A 17,097-nucleotide genomic window follows, 5' to 3' on the forward strand; every position below is an offset into this window, starting at 1 on the left:
GCGCATGTCTGGCTGGCCGTCGCAAGATGGCCAGCCAAAGAGACATGCGCATTTTGAACTTGAGCACACAGTTCCCTGCTGCCACTCAGCAGCAATGGCCCGCCCATCCTGATGCTCAGTTCGGGACGTGTTGGCAGCCGAAAAATAAAATGGTATTAAATAAACGTTTTTACCATTTTATTTTTCAGCTCTGGCTTGGGGCTTTTCTTTGTGGGGCGAGGCTCCTCCACTCAAATGGAGGAGCCACCCCTAATAGATGTTTTTCTTCACTGAAATTTTCACATTTAACACATTTTAATGCCTAGTGCTCGGAAAAAGGCTTGAAACTAGATGTCTGTGATCCCTTTAAGATACTAGAGGTTTTGATAGATGAGTTTTGAGGGAAGCAGTGCACATAGAGGAAAAAACTAGGAGAAATAAAAATATTCCTCCTCATTTTACTGCTCACCTGGGGAAGCCTAGCATTTTGATCCATTCCCAGGTGGACCTGTAATGATAAATCTGGAATTGCACCAAAATGCATGAATGCCTCTCTGGGGCAAAGTAACGCAATGTAGCGATTTCCTCTGCGCTGCATTACTCTAGAGTTATCGAGTCATGCAAAGCAGCCTTGCGTGGCTTGATAAAGTTACATTGCTGCTGTGCCCCATTGTGTGACGTAAAGGCATTGCAACTGGCAGTAGCTTTGCAAGAACTAGTGCTACCTGTGGCAGCACCGGGCCGCATGTAAGGGTGGGGTTCTGGCGATTCTTGTGACGGGTGCCACGTGACGGCCGCAGGTGAGAGCAAGGTGGGGACGGCCGCCGACCCAAAAACATGTGCCACCCAGGGCACACCGACCCCCCCCTCGCTACGCTACTGACAACTGCATGATAAATATGCTCCCATGTTTCTTTAACGGGTAAATTGTTGCTGAGTTTCTTGGTCCAGGAAAGGGTTCCTCTATGCCATCTGCCTTTGGTTGTAAGGGTTGCTCAAAGGGAGCCTTTTGAACCATTAGATTATATGCCTTTTTGGTTTTTTCTCTCCTAAGGTGTTGTTCTTGGTAGCAATAACTTCAAGACAAAGGGTGGGTAAGTTTAAGAAAGGAAATGCACTTTTCTGTTAACTATGATTTTTGATCAGATGGATGTGGGTGGTTATCACCTCGAATCTGGACCCATTCCTTATTACCCACCCTCCACAGCTGGTATCTCCCATAAACTTTTAAATAACATGAAGTATGTGGTCAGGAGGATGGTATTAGCCTGGAGGAGGTTGCGGTTTTGCAATAGAAATATAAAAGGAGTATATGGAAGAGTTCTGCCGAAGAGTGGGGATGACAGTTAAATATAAGGACTCCGAAAAGAAAGTCTAGTTTCGAGGTAATGAAGATTACTGTAAGTAACTGAACATTGGAAGAGGGAATGAATCCTTCTGGCTACATTTTGTTGAGTTGATTCGTGTTGGACAGGCCTCGTGGCCGGCCCGTCCCCTCCCCGCATGTCGGGTCACGGACCCCTGCTCCTCCTGTTCCCCGGACAAGAACCACCCCTGCAACCCGCCGGGGCAACCCCCGGCCCTTCCCCGACGGAACCCTGGCTCCTGAACCCCACCGCATCGGCTGGCCCGAGTCCCTTCCAGACCCCCGGTCTCCGGCCCAGCCGCCATTTTGGACACTACACGACCAGGCCTCGTGCCCTTGGGTCGACCCCGGCCTCGGGCCCAGCCAGGCCCCGACATTGAGGCACCACCATCCACCCAGGGGGTGAAGAGACCACTTGGCAGGTAAATGGGAGAAGGAGTGTCGATTGCTCCCCTCCGCCAGGTGTCGATCGCCCCCAGCCTCCCCGGGCGCTGGCTCCACCCCCCTGCTGGGTGTCTGGACTCCCTCATCCCGGACCTCCCGACCTCCAAGTGCGAGGGTCCGGACATCAAAGGGCGCCAGACCTATAACTGGGGCAGCTCCAGAGCAGGAAGACAGTTGTATCCTGGAGTCGAGAGACACCGAGACGAACTCATCCTTGGAGGCCTGCTGGCGCTGCCGCGGCCCCTCTTCGTGAACCACCTTTTGAAGGCCTGCTGGCGCTGCCGCGGCCCCTCTTCGTGAACCACCTTTTGAAGGCCTGCTGGCGCTGCCGCGGCTCACCCTCGTCGTAAAACATCTGCAAGGCCTGCTGGCGCTGCCGCGGCCCTCCTCGTCGTGAACTATCTTCAAGGCCTGCTGGCGCTGCCGCGGCCCTCCTCGTCGTGAACCATCTTCGAAGCCTGCTGGCGCTGCCGTGGCTCTCCTCATCGTGAACCATCTTCGAAGCCTGCTGGCGCTGCCGCGGCCCTCCTCATCATGAACCATCTACCAGGCCTGCTGGCGCTGCCGCGGCCCCTCCTTGCGAACCCTCCAGCTCGAGGATTGTGAGCTCCACCTTTTGCTGCTTCTGTATCAGACCGGTATTCAGACTGTCCCGCTACCCTTTTCCCCAAAGAGACTAGAATTGACGGGATCCTCGTATCCTGGTCCTACTGTACCGCTCATCACCTTGCCTAAGATATATATAAAAGTGTGCAGAACTTATCCTTGTGTGGTGTCTATCTGTGGGGGGGAAGTTACTTGTCTGTACGATTACCGGAGAGGGCCCTCGACGGAGGCCTCTCCCCCTGTACTCGGCCGACCCTCCGGGTCTCCGTCTAACATTGGTGGCCAGCGGCGCGATCCGAGCCGACGCATAATCGTACAGAGAGTAACTCACCCCACGACACACAGCCACCATGACGACAAAGGAGAGTGGAACAACAGAAAAATTTCTGATGGAAAAGCTGGAAGAGTACAGCCACAAAGAACTAAAGCAATTCTGCATAGAACTGGGCATTGCTACCACGGGACTGAGCACGAAAGATGACCTCAAGCACGCCTTAGAATCTTGGGTGGAGACGGAAACATCCCCACCCCAAAATCAAAGCCTTGAGACCACCGAAACCAGTACCACCCCTGTGGACGAAAGAAGATCGGGCCTCTCGTCCGAAGAGGCCCGAGAACGGGAGAAAAGCCGGCTCCACGAATTGGAGCTGGCTCGACTCCGCTTAGATGGAGAACTCAAATTGGCAGAACAAAAAATAACCCTCGAACACTTGCGGCTCAGGGAAGAACGAGAAGAGAAAAAGAGCCAGAGGGAGCTGGAAGAAAAAAGACTAGCTTACGAGCATGAGCGCAACTTGAAGGAGCTAGAAATTCGACGGCAGAACAAAGACCTCGGCGTCTCCGGGCACCAGAGCCCCACTGCCCCTACGGACCCTAAGGTCCACATCCCCAAGGACGTCGTTAGGGAATACTATCGGAACGATGATATCCAGCAATGGTTTAAAGCCTACGAGGTAGCAATGACCTCCCACCGAATCCCGCGGAGCGACTGGGGAGCCGGGTTATGGGGAAAATTCGTCAACGAAGGAAGAGACGCCCTGCTGCAACTCCCCGACCACCAGATGACATCCTACGACCACATGAAGGCCGCCCTCCTCACTCGCTATGGGCTCACGCCCGAAATGTACCGGCAGAGATTTCGAGACTGCAAACGAATCCCTGGTACAACCTGGGTGGAGTATGTGAACTTTTTTAGCCGAGCCTTCGAGGGGTGGATCAAGGGCAGCCAGGTCACCACCTACGAGCAATTATTCGACCTCATGGTATGGGAGCACCTCTCCAATAATTGCTTCGTCGAACTAAGACAGCACCTCCTTGATAGTAAGCTGACCGAACCTCGGAAACTCGCCATCGAAGCAGACCGATGGGAGAGCACCCGAGTCCCTCGGAGCTGGCCCAGCGAACAGAACAGAGCCTCCCAAGGGCCCCACCGCCCACGGGGGGGAGGAGGAGGCCAGGGTCGGGGCCGGGACACCGTCACGGTGCCCTCCACGAACACCCCCCGCCCCCGGCCGGATGAGGAAGCCCTCCAACGCGACCAGGGTTCCGCTCCAACGTTACCTGCCACAAATGCCAGCGACCCGGCCACTACGCCAATGATCCGAACTGCCCGAAAAATCAGAGCCCCATGAACCGCCAGATCACCGCCGCCGCCCTGGGAGAAGAGCTGGGCCAAGAATACGCCGAAGAGTACGAGCAGTACCAGCCCGAGTGGGAACCAGCCGCCATGTCCCTGGTCTGTCTAGGGGAGATGGACATGGTCCCGCGGGCGCCCATCCCCGCCAACACGCAGAAATACGGCCAGTGGGTCACCATCAATGGACGCCGGGCGGAAGCCCTCCGTGACACAGGGGCCAGTGTGACCGCAGTCCGCTGCCATCTGGTGGCCCCTGACCAGATCCTACCCAATGTACTTTGCCCAGTGCGGTCGGCAGACAACTCCGAAAGCCTGTGCCAGATGGCCCGCGTCCCCTTCGAGTGGGGAGGGGTGTCCGGCATGCTAAAATTAACTGTCCGCGACGATGCCCCGGTGGAGTGCCTTCTGGGGAACGACCTCGAGCGCTCCCCCTGGGCAGCCGTTGAGCGGAGGGAGCACCTGGGGATGCTTGGTCTCCCCGAATGGGTCTGTGTAACGACCCGATCCATGGCCGCCCGCGCCATCTCCAGCCCAGAGGAACAGGAGTGGCCCGAACCTCCTCCGCCGATCGTCACAGAAGAAGCCACCCCTGAGCCTGGTCCTCCGGGGTCCGGCAACGAAGAACCGGATCAACTCCAAGATCTCCCGGAGCTGGCCCAGTGGCGCCAAGAAGGTAGCCCCACTCAGGAACAGTCCTGCCAGGAACAAAGAGCGTGTCCCTCCCTCGAGGGACTCCGACAACAAGCCATAGCCCAGAGCGCAGGGGATGCCTCGGGGGCCCACTGGATCTACTGGGACAACGAGCTGCTCTACAGTGAGCAAAAGATTGCCGAGCTGGGAGCCAGCCGGGTGCTGGTGGTCCCCCTCCGATTCAGAGACTTCCTATTGAACTTGGCCCACGATGTGCCTCTTGCCGGGCACCTGGGGCAGGACAAGACGTACAGCCGCCTGGTGACCCACTTCTATTGGCCGAAGATGCAGAACGATGTAGCGAACCATTGCCGGGCCTGCCCCACCTGCCAGGCCAGCGGGAAAAGCGGCCGAAAACTGAAAGTCCAACTGCAACCCTTTCCCATCGTCACCACTCCCTTTGAGCGGGTGGGAATAGACATTGTGGGGCCTCTGGAGCCCCGGACAGCATAGGGACACCGGTTTATCCTTGTCCTGGTGGACCATGCCACCCGCTATCCCGAGGCCATACCGCTCCGGACCATGACGGCGCCCGTGGTGGGCCGAGCCTTGATGGGGATCTTCTCGCGGGTGGGTTTCCCCCGAGAAGTCGTCAGTGACATGGGCACGAACTTTATCTCCAGGTATATGAAGTCCCTATGGCAACAGTGCGGGGTCACCTACAAATTCACGACCCCCTATCACCCGCAAGGGAACGGACTAGTGGAACGATTTAACCGCACCCTCAAGGGGATGATCATGGGCCTGGAAGAACCCCTACGTCGCCAATGGGACGTGCTGCTCCCGTGCCTCCTGTTCGCTTACAGGGGGGTCTCCCAGAAATCCCTGGGCTTCAGTCCGTTCGAACTCTTGTATGGACACCCCGTCCGGGGCCCCCTCAGCCTGGTCAAAGAAGGGTGGGAGGTGGCCCCTCCGAAGACTCCCCCTGATGTATACAAGTACCTCCTGACCCTCCGTAACCAGACCCAGCGGTTCAGGGAACTTGCCAAGGCCAACCTCAAAGCCAGCCAAGAAGACATGAAGCGCTGGTACGATCAAAATGCCTCTTCCATCGAGTTCGAGCCGGGACAACAGGTCTGGGTGATGTCCCCGGTTGAACCTTGCGCCCTCCAGGACAAATGGACGGGACCCTTCAAAGTGGTGGAGCGCAAGGGCCTCGTCACCTACCTGGTAGACATGGAGTCACCCCGAAACCCCCTACGTGTCCTCCATGCCAACAGACTCAAGCCCCACTTTGTGCGCTCTGAACTTAGCCTCCTGAAGGCTACCGACAGTGGGGCTGAAGAAGACTCCGAGCCCCTCCCCGATCTCCTGAAAACGCTTGAGAAAGACGGCTCCGTGGAGGGAGTCCACCTCTCCGATGCCCTGTCCCCAGCACAACGCCAAGACTGCCAAGAACTGCTAATACAATTTGCCGACCTATTCTCCCTCATCCCTGGGGTCACCCTCTGGTGCCTCCACGACGTTGACACCGGGGATAGCCCCCCTATCCGACACAGGGCGTACAGGGTGCCTGATCGAGTACGCGCCTGCATCCAGTCGGAAGTCTCCAAGATGCTAGCTCTGGGAGTGATCGAGCCGTCCGGCAGCCCCTGGGCCAGCCCGGTCCTGCTGGTCCCCAAGGCCGCCGCCCCGGGCGTCGCCCCCGAGCTCAGGTTCTGTGTCGACTATCGGGGTCTGAACGCCGTCACCAGGACCGATGCTCATCCCATCCCACGGGCAGATGAACTGATTGACCGCATGGGGGCCGCCCGCTACCTGAGCATCTTCGATTTGACAGCGGGCTATTGGCAGATCGGCCTCACCCCAGGTGCCCAGGAGCGATCCGCCTTCTCGACCCCGGATGGCCACTACCACTTCAAGGTGATGCCATTCGGAATGAAAAACGTACCCGCCACCTTCCAGAGACTCGTGAACAAGGTGCTGGCGGGGCTCGAGGAGTTCAGCGCCGCCTATCTGGACGATATTGCTGTGTACAGCCGCCACTAGCCAGAACATCTCCACCACCTCCGGGAGGTCCTGAACGCCCTCCGGCAGGCCGGGCTAACCATCAAGGCCAGCAAGTGCCAGATCGGCCAAGGGTCCGTGACCTACCTGGGACACCAGGTGGGAAGTGGCCTGGTGGCCCCCCTCCAGCTCAAGATTGCCGCCATCCAGGCCTGGGAGCCCCCGGTCACCCAGACAGAGGTCCGAGCCTTCCTGGGGCTCACCGGGTACTACCGGCACTTCGTAAAAGACTATGGCAGCATTGTGGGGCCCCTCACAGAACTCACTTCCAAAAAGAACCCCAAGAAAGTCAACTGGACTCCTGAATGTCAGGCGGCCTTTGAGAACTTGAAGTCCGCCATGTGCACCGCCCCTGTGCTCCAGGCCCCCGACTACAGCCGGGAATTTATTGTACAGACGGACGCCTCAGATCATGGCTTGGGGCCGTCCTCTCACAACTCAATACCGAGGGAGTCGATCAGCCAGTGGCCTTCATCAGCCGACGCCTGCTGGCCCGAGAACAGCGCTGGAGCACCATCGAGCGGGAGGCCTTCGACGTAGTGTGGGCCCTCAAGAAGCTCCGGCCCTATCTCTTCGGTACCCACTTCCGGGTACAAACAGATCACCGACCCCTGCAGTGGCTGATGCAGATGCGGGGAGAGAACCCGAAGCTGTTGCGTTGGTCCATCTCCCTGCAGGGGATGGATTTCACTGTGGAGCATCGCCCAGGCCAAGACCACGCCAACGCAGATGGCCTGTCCCGCTTCTTCCGCCTCGGTGAGGAGAGTACCCAAGAGGATGGGTGACTCTCCCTGCCTTCAGCTGTCGGGGACGCATGTTGGACAGGCCTCGTGGCCGGCCCGTCCCATCCCCGCATGTCGGGTCACGGACCCCTGCTCCTCCTGTTTCCTGGACAAGAACCACCCCTGCAACCCGCCGGGGCAACCCCCGGCCCTTCCCCGACGGAACCCTGGCTCCTGAACCCCACCGCATCGGCTGGCCCGAGTCCCTTCCAGACCCCCGGTCTCCGGCCCAGCCGCCATTTTGGACACTACACGACCAGGCCTTGTGGCCTTGGGTCGACCCCGGCCTCGGGCCCAGCCAGGCCCCGACATCGAGGCACCACCATCCACCCAGGGAGTGAAGAGACCACTTGGCAGGTCAATGGGAGAAGGAGTGTCGATGGCTCTCCTCCGCCAGGTGTCGATCGCCCCCAGCCTCCCCGGGCGCTGGCTCCACCCCCCTGCTGGGTGTCTGGACTCCCTCATCCTGGACCTCCCGACCTCCAAGTGCGAGGGTCTGGACATCAAAGGGCGCCAGACCTATAAGCCGGGCCGAAGAGGCTGAAATGCCAGAAACCGGTCCCCGGTAGCTTGTCTCCTTTCTGGTAAAGAATTGGCTTGGTAGTTTAGTCTGCCCTGTTCCCATGATGCACTGGGCCAGGGACAGACTGATTTGCATATAGCCATGTTCTGAGCTGGGATGGGGCAGTGAGATAAATAACGGTGATGGATCAAGCCCTGATCTTTGGACTGGGTAAGAGTGGTCTGCTCAATTCAGACACTCTGTTCATCACCACCCCCTTTTGTAAATCGATTTTGGCCACTATAGGTGTGGCAGGGTATACTCAGACATGAGTCCCTTTCTCACTGCTCCATCAGGATTCAAGCAAGCCGGGCCGAAGAGGCTGAAATGCCAGAAACCGGTCCCCGGTAGCTTGTCTCCTTTCTGGTAAAGAATTGGCTTGGTAGTTTAGTCTGCCCTGTTCCCATGATGCACTGGGCCAGGGACAGACTGATTTGCATATAGCCATGTTCTGAGCTGGGATGGGGCAGTGAGATAAATAACGGTGATGGATCAAGCCCTGATCTTTGGACTGGGTAAGAGTGGTCTGCTCAATTCAGACACTCTGTTCATCACCACCCCCTTTTGTAAATAGACCTATAACTGGGGCAGCTCCAGAGCAGGAAGACAGTTGTATCCTGGAGTCGAGAGACACCGAGACGAACTCATCCTTGGAGGCCTGCTGGCGCTGCCGCGGCCCCTCTTTGTGAACCACCTTTTGAAGGCCTGCTGGCGCTGCCGCGGCCCCTCTTCGTGAACCACCTTTTGAAGGCCTGCTGGCGCTGCCGCGGCTCACCCTCGTCGTTAAACATCTGCAAGGCCTGCTGGCGCTGCCGCGGCCCTCCTCGTCGTGAACTATCTTCAAGGCCTGCTGGCGCTGCCGCGGCCCTCCTTGTCGTGAACCATCTTCGAAGCCTGCTGGCGCTGCCGCGGCTCTCCTCATCGTGAACCATCTTCGAGGCCTGCTGGCGCTGCCGCGGCCCTCCTCATCGTGAACCATCTACCAGGCCTGCTGGCGCTGCCGCGGCCCCTCCTTCCGAACCCTCCAGCTCGAGTATTGTGAGCTCCACCTTTTGCTGCTTCTGTATCAGACCGGTATTCAGACTGTCCCGCTACCCTTTTCCCCAAAGAGACTAGAATTGACGGGATCCTCGTATCCTGGTCCTACTGTACCGCTCATCACCTTGCCTAAGATATATATAAAAGTGTGCAGAACTTATCCTTGTGTGGTGTCTATCTGTGGGGGGGAAGTTACTTGTCTGTACGATTACCGGAGAGGGCCCTCGCAGGAGGCCTCTCCCCCTGTACTCAGCCGACCCTCGGGGTCTCCGTCTAACAATTCGCAATTTGCATTTGTAGTTTACCAACATTGAGGAGTAAAAGAAGCATACATTCCTTTTTTTGGGAGCAAAGAAAGTATAAATTCCTTTTTTGTGAGTTGAGTCGTAGCACAGTAGGCTGACTAGAATTGAGACAGGGTTCTCAATGTTGTAAGTTAGTTGAGGAGAATGGTTGTATGCGATTTGAATAAAAAATACATTTAACAAAATCTTCATTAGATATGTTTTCTCCACACACAGGACTCCTTGAATAAGTTTCAACCAATGACATTCCCAGGATGTCATATCTATCACGCTGAATACATTCATGCTGTAAGCATTTCTGGAATTATTTTCTCGGGATCATACCGATTCCTTGCATTTATTTTTATAGAGCGAAGAAAGCCTGTATTCTCTCAATCCCACCCTGTCAGTTCTCCTTCCTTCGCTGCGTATCTACTTTCACTTTCTTCCTTCCTCTTTGCATCCCTGTTCCTATATCCCATGGCCTCTCACTCAATTAAGTTTTTATTCTTTACCCCGTCATCTGCTTGTGTCTAAACCATAATAGCTCTACTCTTATCTATAACCGATTTACTTTTTTTTTGTTGCACATATTTTATTAATTTCAAACATGTAACCACAGTGTAACTACAGTGTTAGGACAACATAGCGGCTCGGTGTACAAACAGGGGATATATCGTCATCGTATCATCAACAGTACCTCTTAACCTATTACTTTATCCTCACCTACACCCTAGTCCCGGTATCCATGTCTCTACACATGTTCTCTTTGCCTACACCACGGTACCTTTACTCCTACCTAATCATATGTACCTCTAGAGAAACAAGCTTTACAATGCAGTCATTGCATCGCAACATCCTTTACATCGCATGGCATTACAACGCAGCCATTAAGTTGCATTTCACTACAACGAATGTCATTACAACGCATGTCACTACAACGCATACCATAACAAAGCATAACATTACAACACATAGTACCCTTACACTATCCAACACTTACCCTACTGTTGCACTCACTGGAGTTAGAATAGTAATTATTACCCTTATACTATCCAACACTTACCTTAAATGCAATGTAATGGTATGCATTGTAATGGTATGCATTGTAAAGTTAAAATGCGATGTAATGGAATGCCTTGTAAAGGTAGTGTCTGAAAATGCGATGTAATGGCATGCTACGTAAAAGAATGCATTGTAAAGGATGTTGCGATGTAAAAACTGTGTTGTAAAGGCATGCATTGTAACGTCATAGATTCGTACCTCTACTTATTCCCTATACCTATACCCCTACCAATACTCTTTTTTTCTCTACCTCTTTCCTTATACCCTACTACCTTTATCCGTTCCTATTCCCTTGTGCCTTTTCCTACAAACGTGTTTTGCTCGTCCTCCCTTGTCCCCAGTCCCTTTACTCAACATATACTCATGTGTCTCCACCCCATGCCTTTTTATTTCTGCTGCTTCCTATACTCTACCCCTACATTCACACGCATACCTCTACCTGTAACTTAGCATTTCTAAACCTTCCGATGCCTTGCTACATATACCACTCCCAATACTGCAGTTCCTTTTTTCCTGCTTATACCCAGGTACATTGCTGCCTCCCTATACTATTGTACCCCAACTGCTGCCTACACCCTAATCAGCACCCACTGTGTGTACTGTTAATCCTACCTCTACACTAGTACTTCTGGCTCTACATTTACCCCAAGCCTCTACTATTCATTGGCACCTCTACCCCTGCCGTAACCCTATTACCTGTAACCCCTGTTATACCCGAGTACCTTTACCTCTGCCAAAGTACGTCTTCCCCATCTATACTCTGGTACCTCTACATTTCCCTTCATGTCGCACCTGAACTCCTGTGTATAACTTAACTTTCCCTTCTCCTATCATGAATCCTCATCCTTTTCTCCTTGCCTATGTTTGTGCCATTTCCTCTTGTTGCCCTTCCTTTTCTTCTTTTTCCCTTTGTCAGTTACTTCAAAATTTTCAAGGGAAATGTTTTTCTTCATTTTGGGAATTCACCTGAATGGAGTGTCACCAGCCTGGGATAGTCCGGCTGCGGTTCTACATTTTTGGTTCTGTCTGGACTGAGGTACAGCTCTGGAGACAAACTTGAGATAAAGTTGCCAGATTCACAGAAGTAATCTGAGACAAAATCCTAACTTTGTGACTTTCGGTATTAACAGAAGGTATTTAGGAGTACTAAAGTTAGGATTTTGACTCAGTTAATCTTAAATTTGTCTTTAGTTTAACTTAAGACCAAAATTTAAGATTAACTGAGACAACATCCTAACTTTAGGACTCCTAAATGCCAACTGTGAATACCAAAAGTCGTAAAGTTAGGATTTTGTCTCAGATTACTTTAGTGAATCAGGCCTACTATTGGAAGGATTGTGGTTTAGTTATGGTGGCGGATGGTCTTTAAGGCAGCGGAGAGGTCAAGGAGCGCCAGGAGGTACCTACCTGTCCTGAAACCTATCGACGATGGCAGAAGCACAGTGGTTGGCTTGAAAGGTTGTGTTGCTTAATGTGAATTTGCAGCTGCAGTTCTGTTACTATTGCAAACGTTTTTGCAGGAAGGCTGCTTAGTGATAGAAAGGTATTCTTGGGGCACAGGGTCCAGGCTGAGGAGTGAGAGAGTGGTTTGCCTTTAACCTGCTGAGAAGGGACTGGAGGCGGCTTGCGCAGAGTCCAGTCGCTATCGACTCACACTCAATTGATAAAGCAATCCACGTTCACAGCGCATTCATCCACCAAAGTTATCATTAACCTTACAAACCCCCACACCGCGCCCAAGCATCACACCCTACCTCAGGATGTCGCTCTGACAATACTTCCTAACTCTTACCAACGAAAATATACCCTGCATCCTTAGACCCCTACAGCAACACAATACAATATACTTTCAGCCATCAACCAACCACTCTCACACTGCTGTCCACGAGCATGCTTTGAATTGCATTTTGCCTTCATTTTCACCCTCAGACAACTGCAGTGTTCCATTGTCTTTTGGCCTGCTAGATGGCATGCATGTGAGCAAAGTGCGCGGTGTGCAGCTTTAGAAGACCTTCAGCTCACATGCATGAGGGCAAAGTGTGCAGTGTGCAGCTTTAGAAGTCCTTCATCACACATGCATGTGAGCAAAGTGCGTGGTGTGCAGCTTTAGAAGAGCTTCAGCTCACATGCATGAGGGCAAAGTGCGTGGTATGCAGCTTTAGAAGACCTTCAGCTCACATGTATGAGGGCAAAGTGCGTGGTGTGCAGCTTTAGAAGACCTTCAGCTCACTTGCATGAGGGCAAAGTGCGCAGTGTGCAGCTTTAGAAGACCTTCAGCACACATGCATGTGAGCAAAGTGCGTGGTGTGCAGCTTTAGAAGACCTTCAGTTCACATGCATGAGAGCAAAGTGCACGGTGTGCAGCTTTAGAAGACCTTCAGCTCACTTGCATGAGGGCAAAGTGCGCGGTGTGCAGCTTTGGAAGACCTTCAGCTCACATGCATGAGGGCAAAGTGCGTGGTGTGCAGCTTTAGAAGACCTTCAGCTCACATGCATGAGGGCAAAGTGTGTGGTGTCCAGCTTTAGAAGACCTTCAGCTCACATGCATGAGGGCAAAGTGCGTGGTGTGCAGCTTTAGAAGACCCTCGGTGCACATTCATGAGGGCAAAGTGAGTGGTGTGCAGCTTTAGAAGAGCTTCAGCTCACATGCATGAGGGCAAAGTGCGTGGTGTGCAGCTTTAGAAGACCTTCAGCTCACATGCATGAGGGCAAAGTGTGTGGTGTCCAGCTTTAGAAGACCTTCAGCTCACATGCATGAGGGCAAAGTGCGTGGTGTGCAGCTTTAGAAGACCTTCAGCTCACATGCATGAGGGCAAAGTGTGTGGTGTCCAGCTTTAGAAGACCTTCAGCTCACATGCATGAGGGCAAAGTGCGTGGTGTGCAGCTTTAGAAGACCCTCTGTTCACATTCATGAGGGCAAAGTGAGTGGTGTGCAGCTTTAGAAGAGCTTCAGCTCACATGCATGTGAGCAAAGTGTGTGGTGTGCAGCTTTAGAAGACCTTCAGCTCACATGCATGAGGGCAGAGTGCGTGGTGTGCAGCTTTAGAAGACCTTCAGCTCACTTGCATGAGGGCAAAGTGCGAGGTGTGCAGCTTTAGAAGACCTTCAGCTCACATGCACGTGAGGAAAGTGCGTGGTGTGCAGCTTTAGAAGACCTTAGGCTCACATGTAAGAGGGCAAAGTGCGTGGTGTGCTGCTTTAGAACACCTTCAGCTCACTTGCATGAGGGCAAAGTGCGTGGTGTGCAGCTTTAGAAGACCTTCATCTCACATGCATGAGGGCAAAGTGTGTGGTGTCCAGCTTTAGAAGACCTTCAGCTCACATGCATGAGGGCAAAGTGCGTGGTGTGCAGCTTTAGAAGACCCTCGGTGCACATTCATGAGGGCAAAGTGAGTGGTGTGCAGCTTTAGAAGAGCTTCAGCTCACATGCATGAGGGCAAAGTGTGTGGTGTCCAGCTTTAGAAGACCTTCAGCTCACATGCATGAGGGCAAAGTGTGTGGTGTCCAGCTTTAGAAGACCTTCAGCTCACATGCATGAGGGCAAAGTGCGTGGTGTGCAGCTTTAGAAGACCTTCAGCTCACATGCTTGAGGGCAAAGTGTGTGGTGTCCAGCTTTAGAAGACCTTCAGCTCACATGCATGAGGGCAAAGTGCGTGGTGTGCAGCTTTAGAAGACCCTCGGTGCACATTCATGAGGGCAAAGTGAGTGGTGTGCAGCTTTAGAAGAGCTTCAGCTCACATGCATGTGAGCAAAGTGCGTGGTGTGCAGCTTTAGAAGACCTTCAGCTCACATGCATCAGGGCAAAGTGCGCGGTGTGCAGCTTTAGAAGACCTTCAGCTCACATGCATGAGGGCAGAGTGCGTGGTGTGCAGCTTTAGAAGACCTTCAGCTCACTTGCATGAGGGCAAAGTGCGCGGTGTGCAGCTTTAGAAGACCTTCAGCTCACATGCACGTGAGGAAATTGCGTGGTGTGCAGCTTTAGAAGACCTTAGGCTCACATGTAAGAGGGCAAAGTGCGTGGTGTGCTGCTTTAGAACACCTTCAGCTCACTTGCATGAGGGCAAAGTGTGTGGTGTGCAGCTTTAAAAGACCTTCAGCTCACTTGCATGAGGGCAAAGTGCGCGGTGTGCAGCTTTAGAAGACCCTTGGTGCACATTCATGAGGGCAAAGTGCGTGGTGTGCAGCTTTAGAAGACCTTCAGCTCACATGCATGAGGGCAAAGTGTGTGGTGTGCAGCTTTAGAAGACCTTCAGCTCACATGCATCAGGGCAAAGTGCGCGGTGTGCAGCTTTAGAAGACCCTCGGTGCACATTCATGAGGGCAAAGTGCGTGGTGTGCAGCTTTCAAAGACCTTCAGCTCACATGCATGAGAGCAAAGTGCGCGGTGTGCAGCTTTAGAAGACCTTCAGCTCACATGCTTCAGGGCAAAGTGCGCGGTGTGCAGCGTTAGAAGACCTTCAGCTCACATGCATGAGGGCAAAGTGCGCGGTGTGCAGCTTTAGAAGACCTTCAGCTCACATGCATGTTGGCAAAGTGCGTGGTGTGCAGCTTTAGAAGACCTTCAGCTCACATGCATCAGGGCAAAGTGTGTGGTGTGCAGCTTTAGAAGACCTTCAGCTCACATGCATGAGGGCAAAGTGCGCGGTGTGCAGCGTTAGAAGACCTTCAGCTTACATGCATGAGGGCAAAGTGCGCGGTGTGCAGCTTTAGAAGACCTTCAGCTCACATGCATGTTGGCAAAGTGCGCGGTGTGCAGCTTTAGAAGACCTTCAGCTCACATGTATCAGGGCTGGATCTTTCAAGTTTCCCGATTGTCCTTTGGACATTTTCAGGTCATCGGAATAAGGCGAAATGTCACTTACAAAGATGAAACTAAGTAGAGGAGTAGGTTTGAGCATCATTAAACCTGTTGACAGCCTTTGACCTTTTTTGAAGAATATGTTGAATACTTTCCACTGTTTAAAATGTATAATTAGTTTCTGTAAACAGAGTTATTTTTATCTGTTCCACAGAATTTCCACTTCTGAATGGGGATACTGGTTTGAGGAAAGAAGAACAGGTTTCCATGCTCATTGATCATTTTGGTGCAGAAATCAGAAAAGACAGCACCCACCTCATCCCAGGTTTGTCAGTAATGCTGCTGGTTTCCTGCTGTGCTTGCAGTGGTGTGTGACTCATCCCAGGTTTGTCAGTAATGCCGCTGGTTTCCTGCTGTGCTTGCAGTGGTGTGTGACTCATCCCATGTTTGTCAGTAATGCCGCTGGTTTCCTGCTGTGCTTGCAGTGGTGTGTGACTCATCCGAGGGTTGTCAGCAATGCCGCTGGTTTCTTGCTGTGCTGGCAGTGGTGTGTGACTCATCCCAGGTTTGTCAGTAATGCCGCTGTTTTCCTGCTGTGCTGGCAGTGGTGTGTGACTCATCCCAGGTTTGTCAGTAATGCCGCTGGTTTCCTGCTGTGCTTGCAGTGGTGTGTGACTCCCCTGCTGTGCTTGCAGTGCTGTGAGACTCATCCCAGGTTTGTCAGTAATGCCGCTGGTTTCCTGCTGTGCTTGCAGTGGTGTGTGACTCATCCCAGGCTTGTCGGCAATGCCGCTGGTTTCTTGCTGTGCTTGCAGTGGTGTGTGACTCATCCCAGGTTTGTCAGTAATGCCGCTGGCTTCCTGCTGTGCTTGCAGTGGTGTGTGACTCACCTGCTGTGCTTGCAGTGGTGTGTGACTCATCCCAGGTTTGTCAGTAATGCGGCTGGTTTCCTGCTGTGCTTGCAGTGGTGTGTGATGCATCCCAGGTTTGTCGGCAATGCCGCTGGTTTCTTGCTGTGCTTGCAGTGGTGTGTGACTCATCCCAGGTATGTCTGTAATGCTGCTGGTTTCCTGCTGTGCTTGCAGTGGTGTTTGACTCATCCCAGGTTTGTCAGTAATGCTGCTGGTTTCTTGCTGTGCTGGCAGCCAGTGTGTGACTTATCACAGGTTTGTCAGTAATGCCGCTAGTTTCCTGCTGTGCTGGCAGTGGTGTGTGACTGATCCCAGGTTTGTCAGTAATGCCGCTGGTTTCCTGCTGTGCTTGCAGTGGTGTGTGACTCATCCCAGGTTTGTCAGTAATGCCGCTGGTTTCCTGCTGTGCTTGCAGTGGAGTGTGACTCATCCCAGGTTTGTCAGTAATTCTGCTGGTTTCCTGCTGTGCTGGCAGTGGTGTGTCTCATCCCAGGTGTAGGAGAGTAGGGTCTGCAATCCTATGATCACCCAGATTTTTTGCTTTTGTTTCACTGGTTTACGACTTTCTCAGGCTGTGGGCCTGCCAATCAGACCCACAGCCTAGCTGTTCTCTCGCTAAATTGATGTGTACCCTAGGTGCATTACCCAATTGGAACTGGGCCACCTTGTCAGACCCTGTAACTCAGGGCATCAGTGTACCCAGGGCCTACTAGGGGCTGAAGCATGTATTATTCCACCCCTGGATGGCCATCTAAATCTGACACAACTGGCTGCGCGACAGCTGGGGCAATCTGGCGTACTCGCCCGTTGCTGTAGGTATAGTATCCCTATATCTAACCCTAAAATGGACACCCGAGTTCCTATCAGCCACTCCTATGGCAGGCCTTGACAATCCTGAAGGCAGAGTGCGTGGAATCGTGTGAATTGGG

At 53.1% G+C, this 17,097-nt stretch overlaps 1 protein-coding gene across 1 annotated transcript in view; it reads left to right on the forward strand.

Annotated features, from left to right (window-relative positions):
• Window positions 1-17,097, forward strand: part of LOC147693183 (uncharacterized) — a 142,507-nt gene that overhangs the window by 80,132 nt on the left and 45,278 nt on the right. The window contains exon 5 of the mRNA XM_086939425.1: window positions 15,472-15,582. Within this exon, the coding sequence (XP_086795551.1) occupies window positions 15,472-15,582 (111 nt within the window). The remainder of the gene's footprint in view (window positions 1-15,471; window positions 15,583-17,097) is intronic.

The sequence above is a fragment of the Lissotriton vulgaris genome, chromosome 9 (assembly GCF_964263255.1).
Source record: "Lissotriton vulgaris chromosome 9, aLisVul1.2, whole genome shotgun sequence".
NCBI classification, from domain to species: domain Eukaryota; kingdom Metazoa; phylum Chordata; class Amphibia; order Caudata; family Salamandridae; genus Lissotriton; species Lissotriton vulgaris.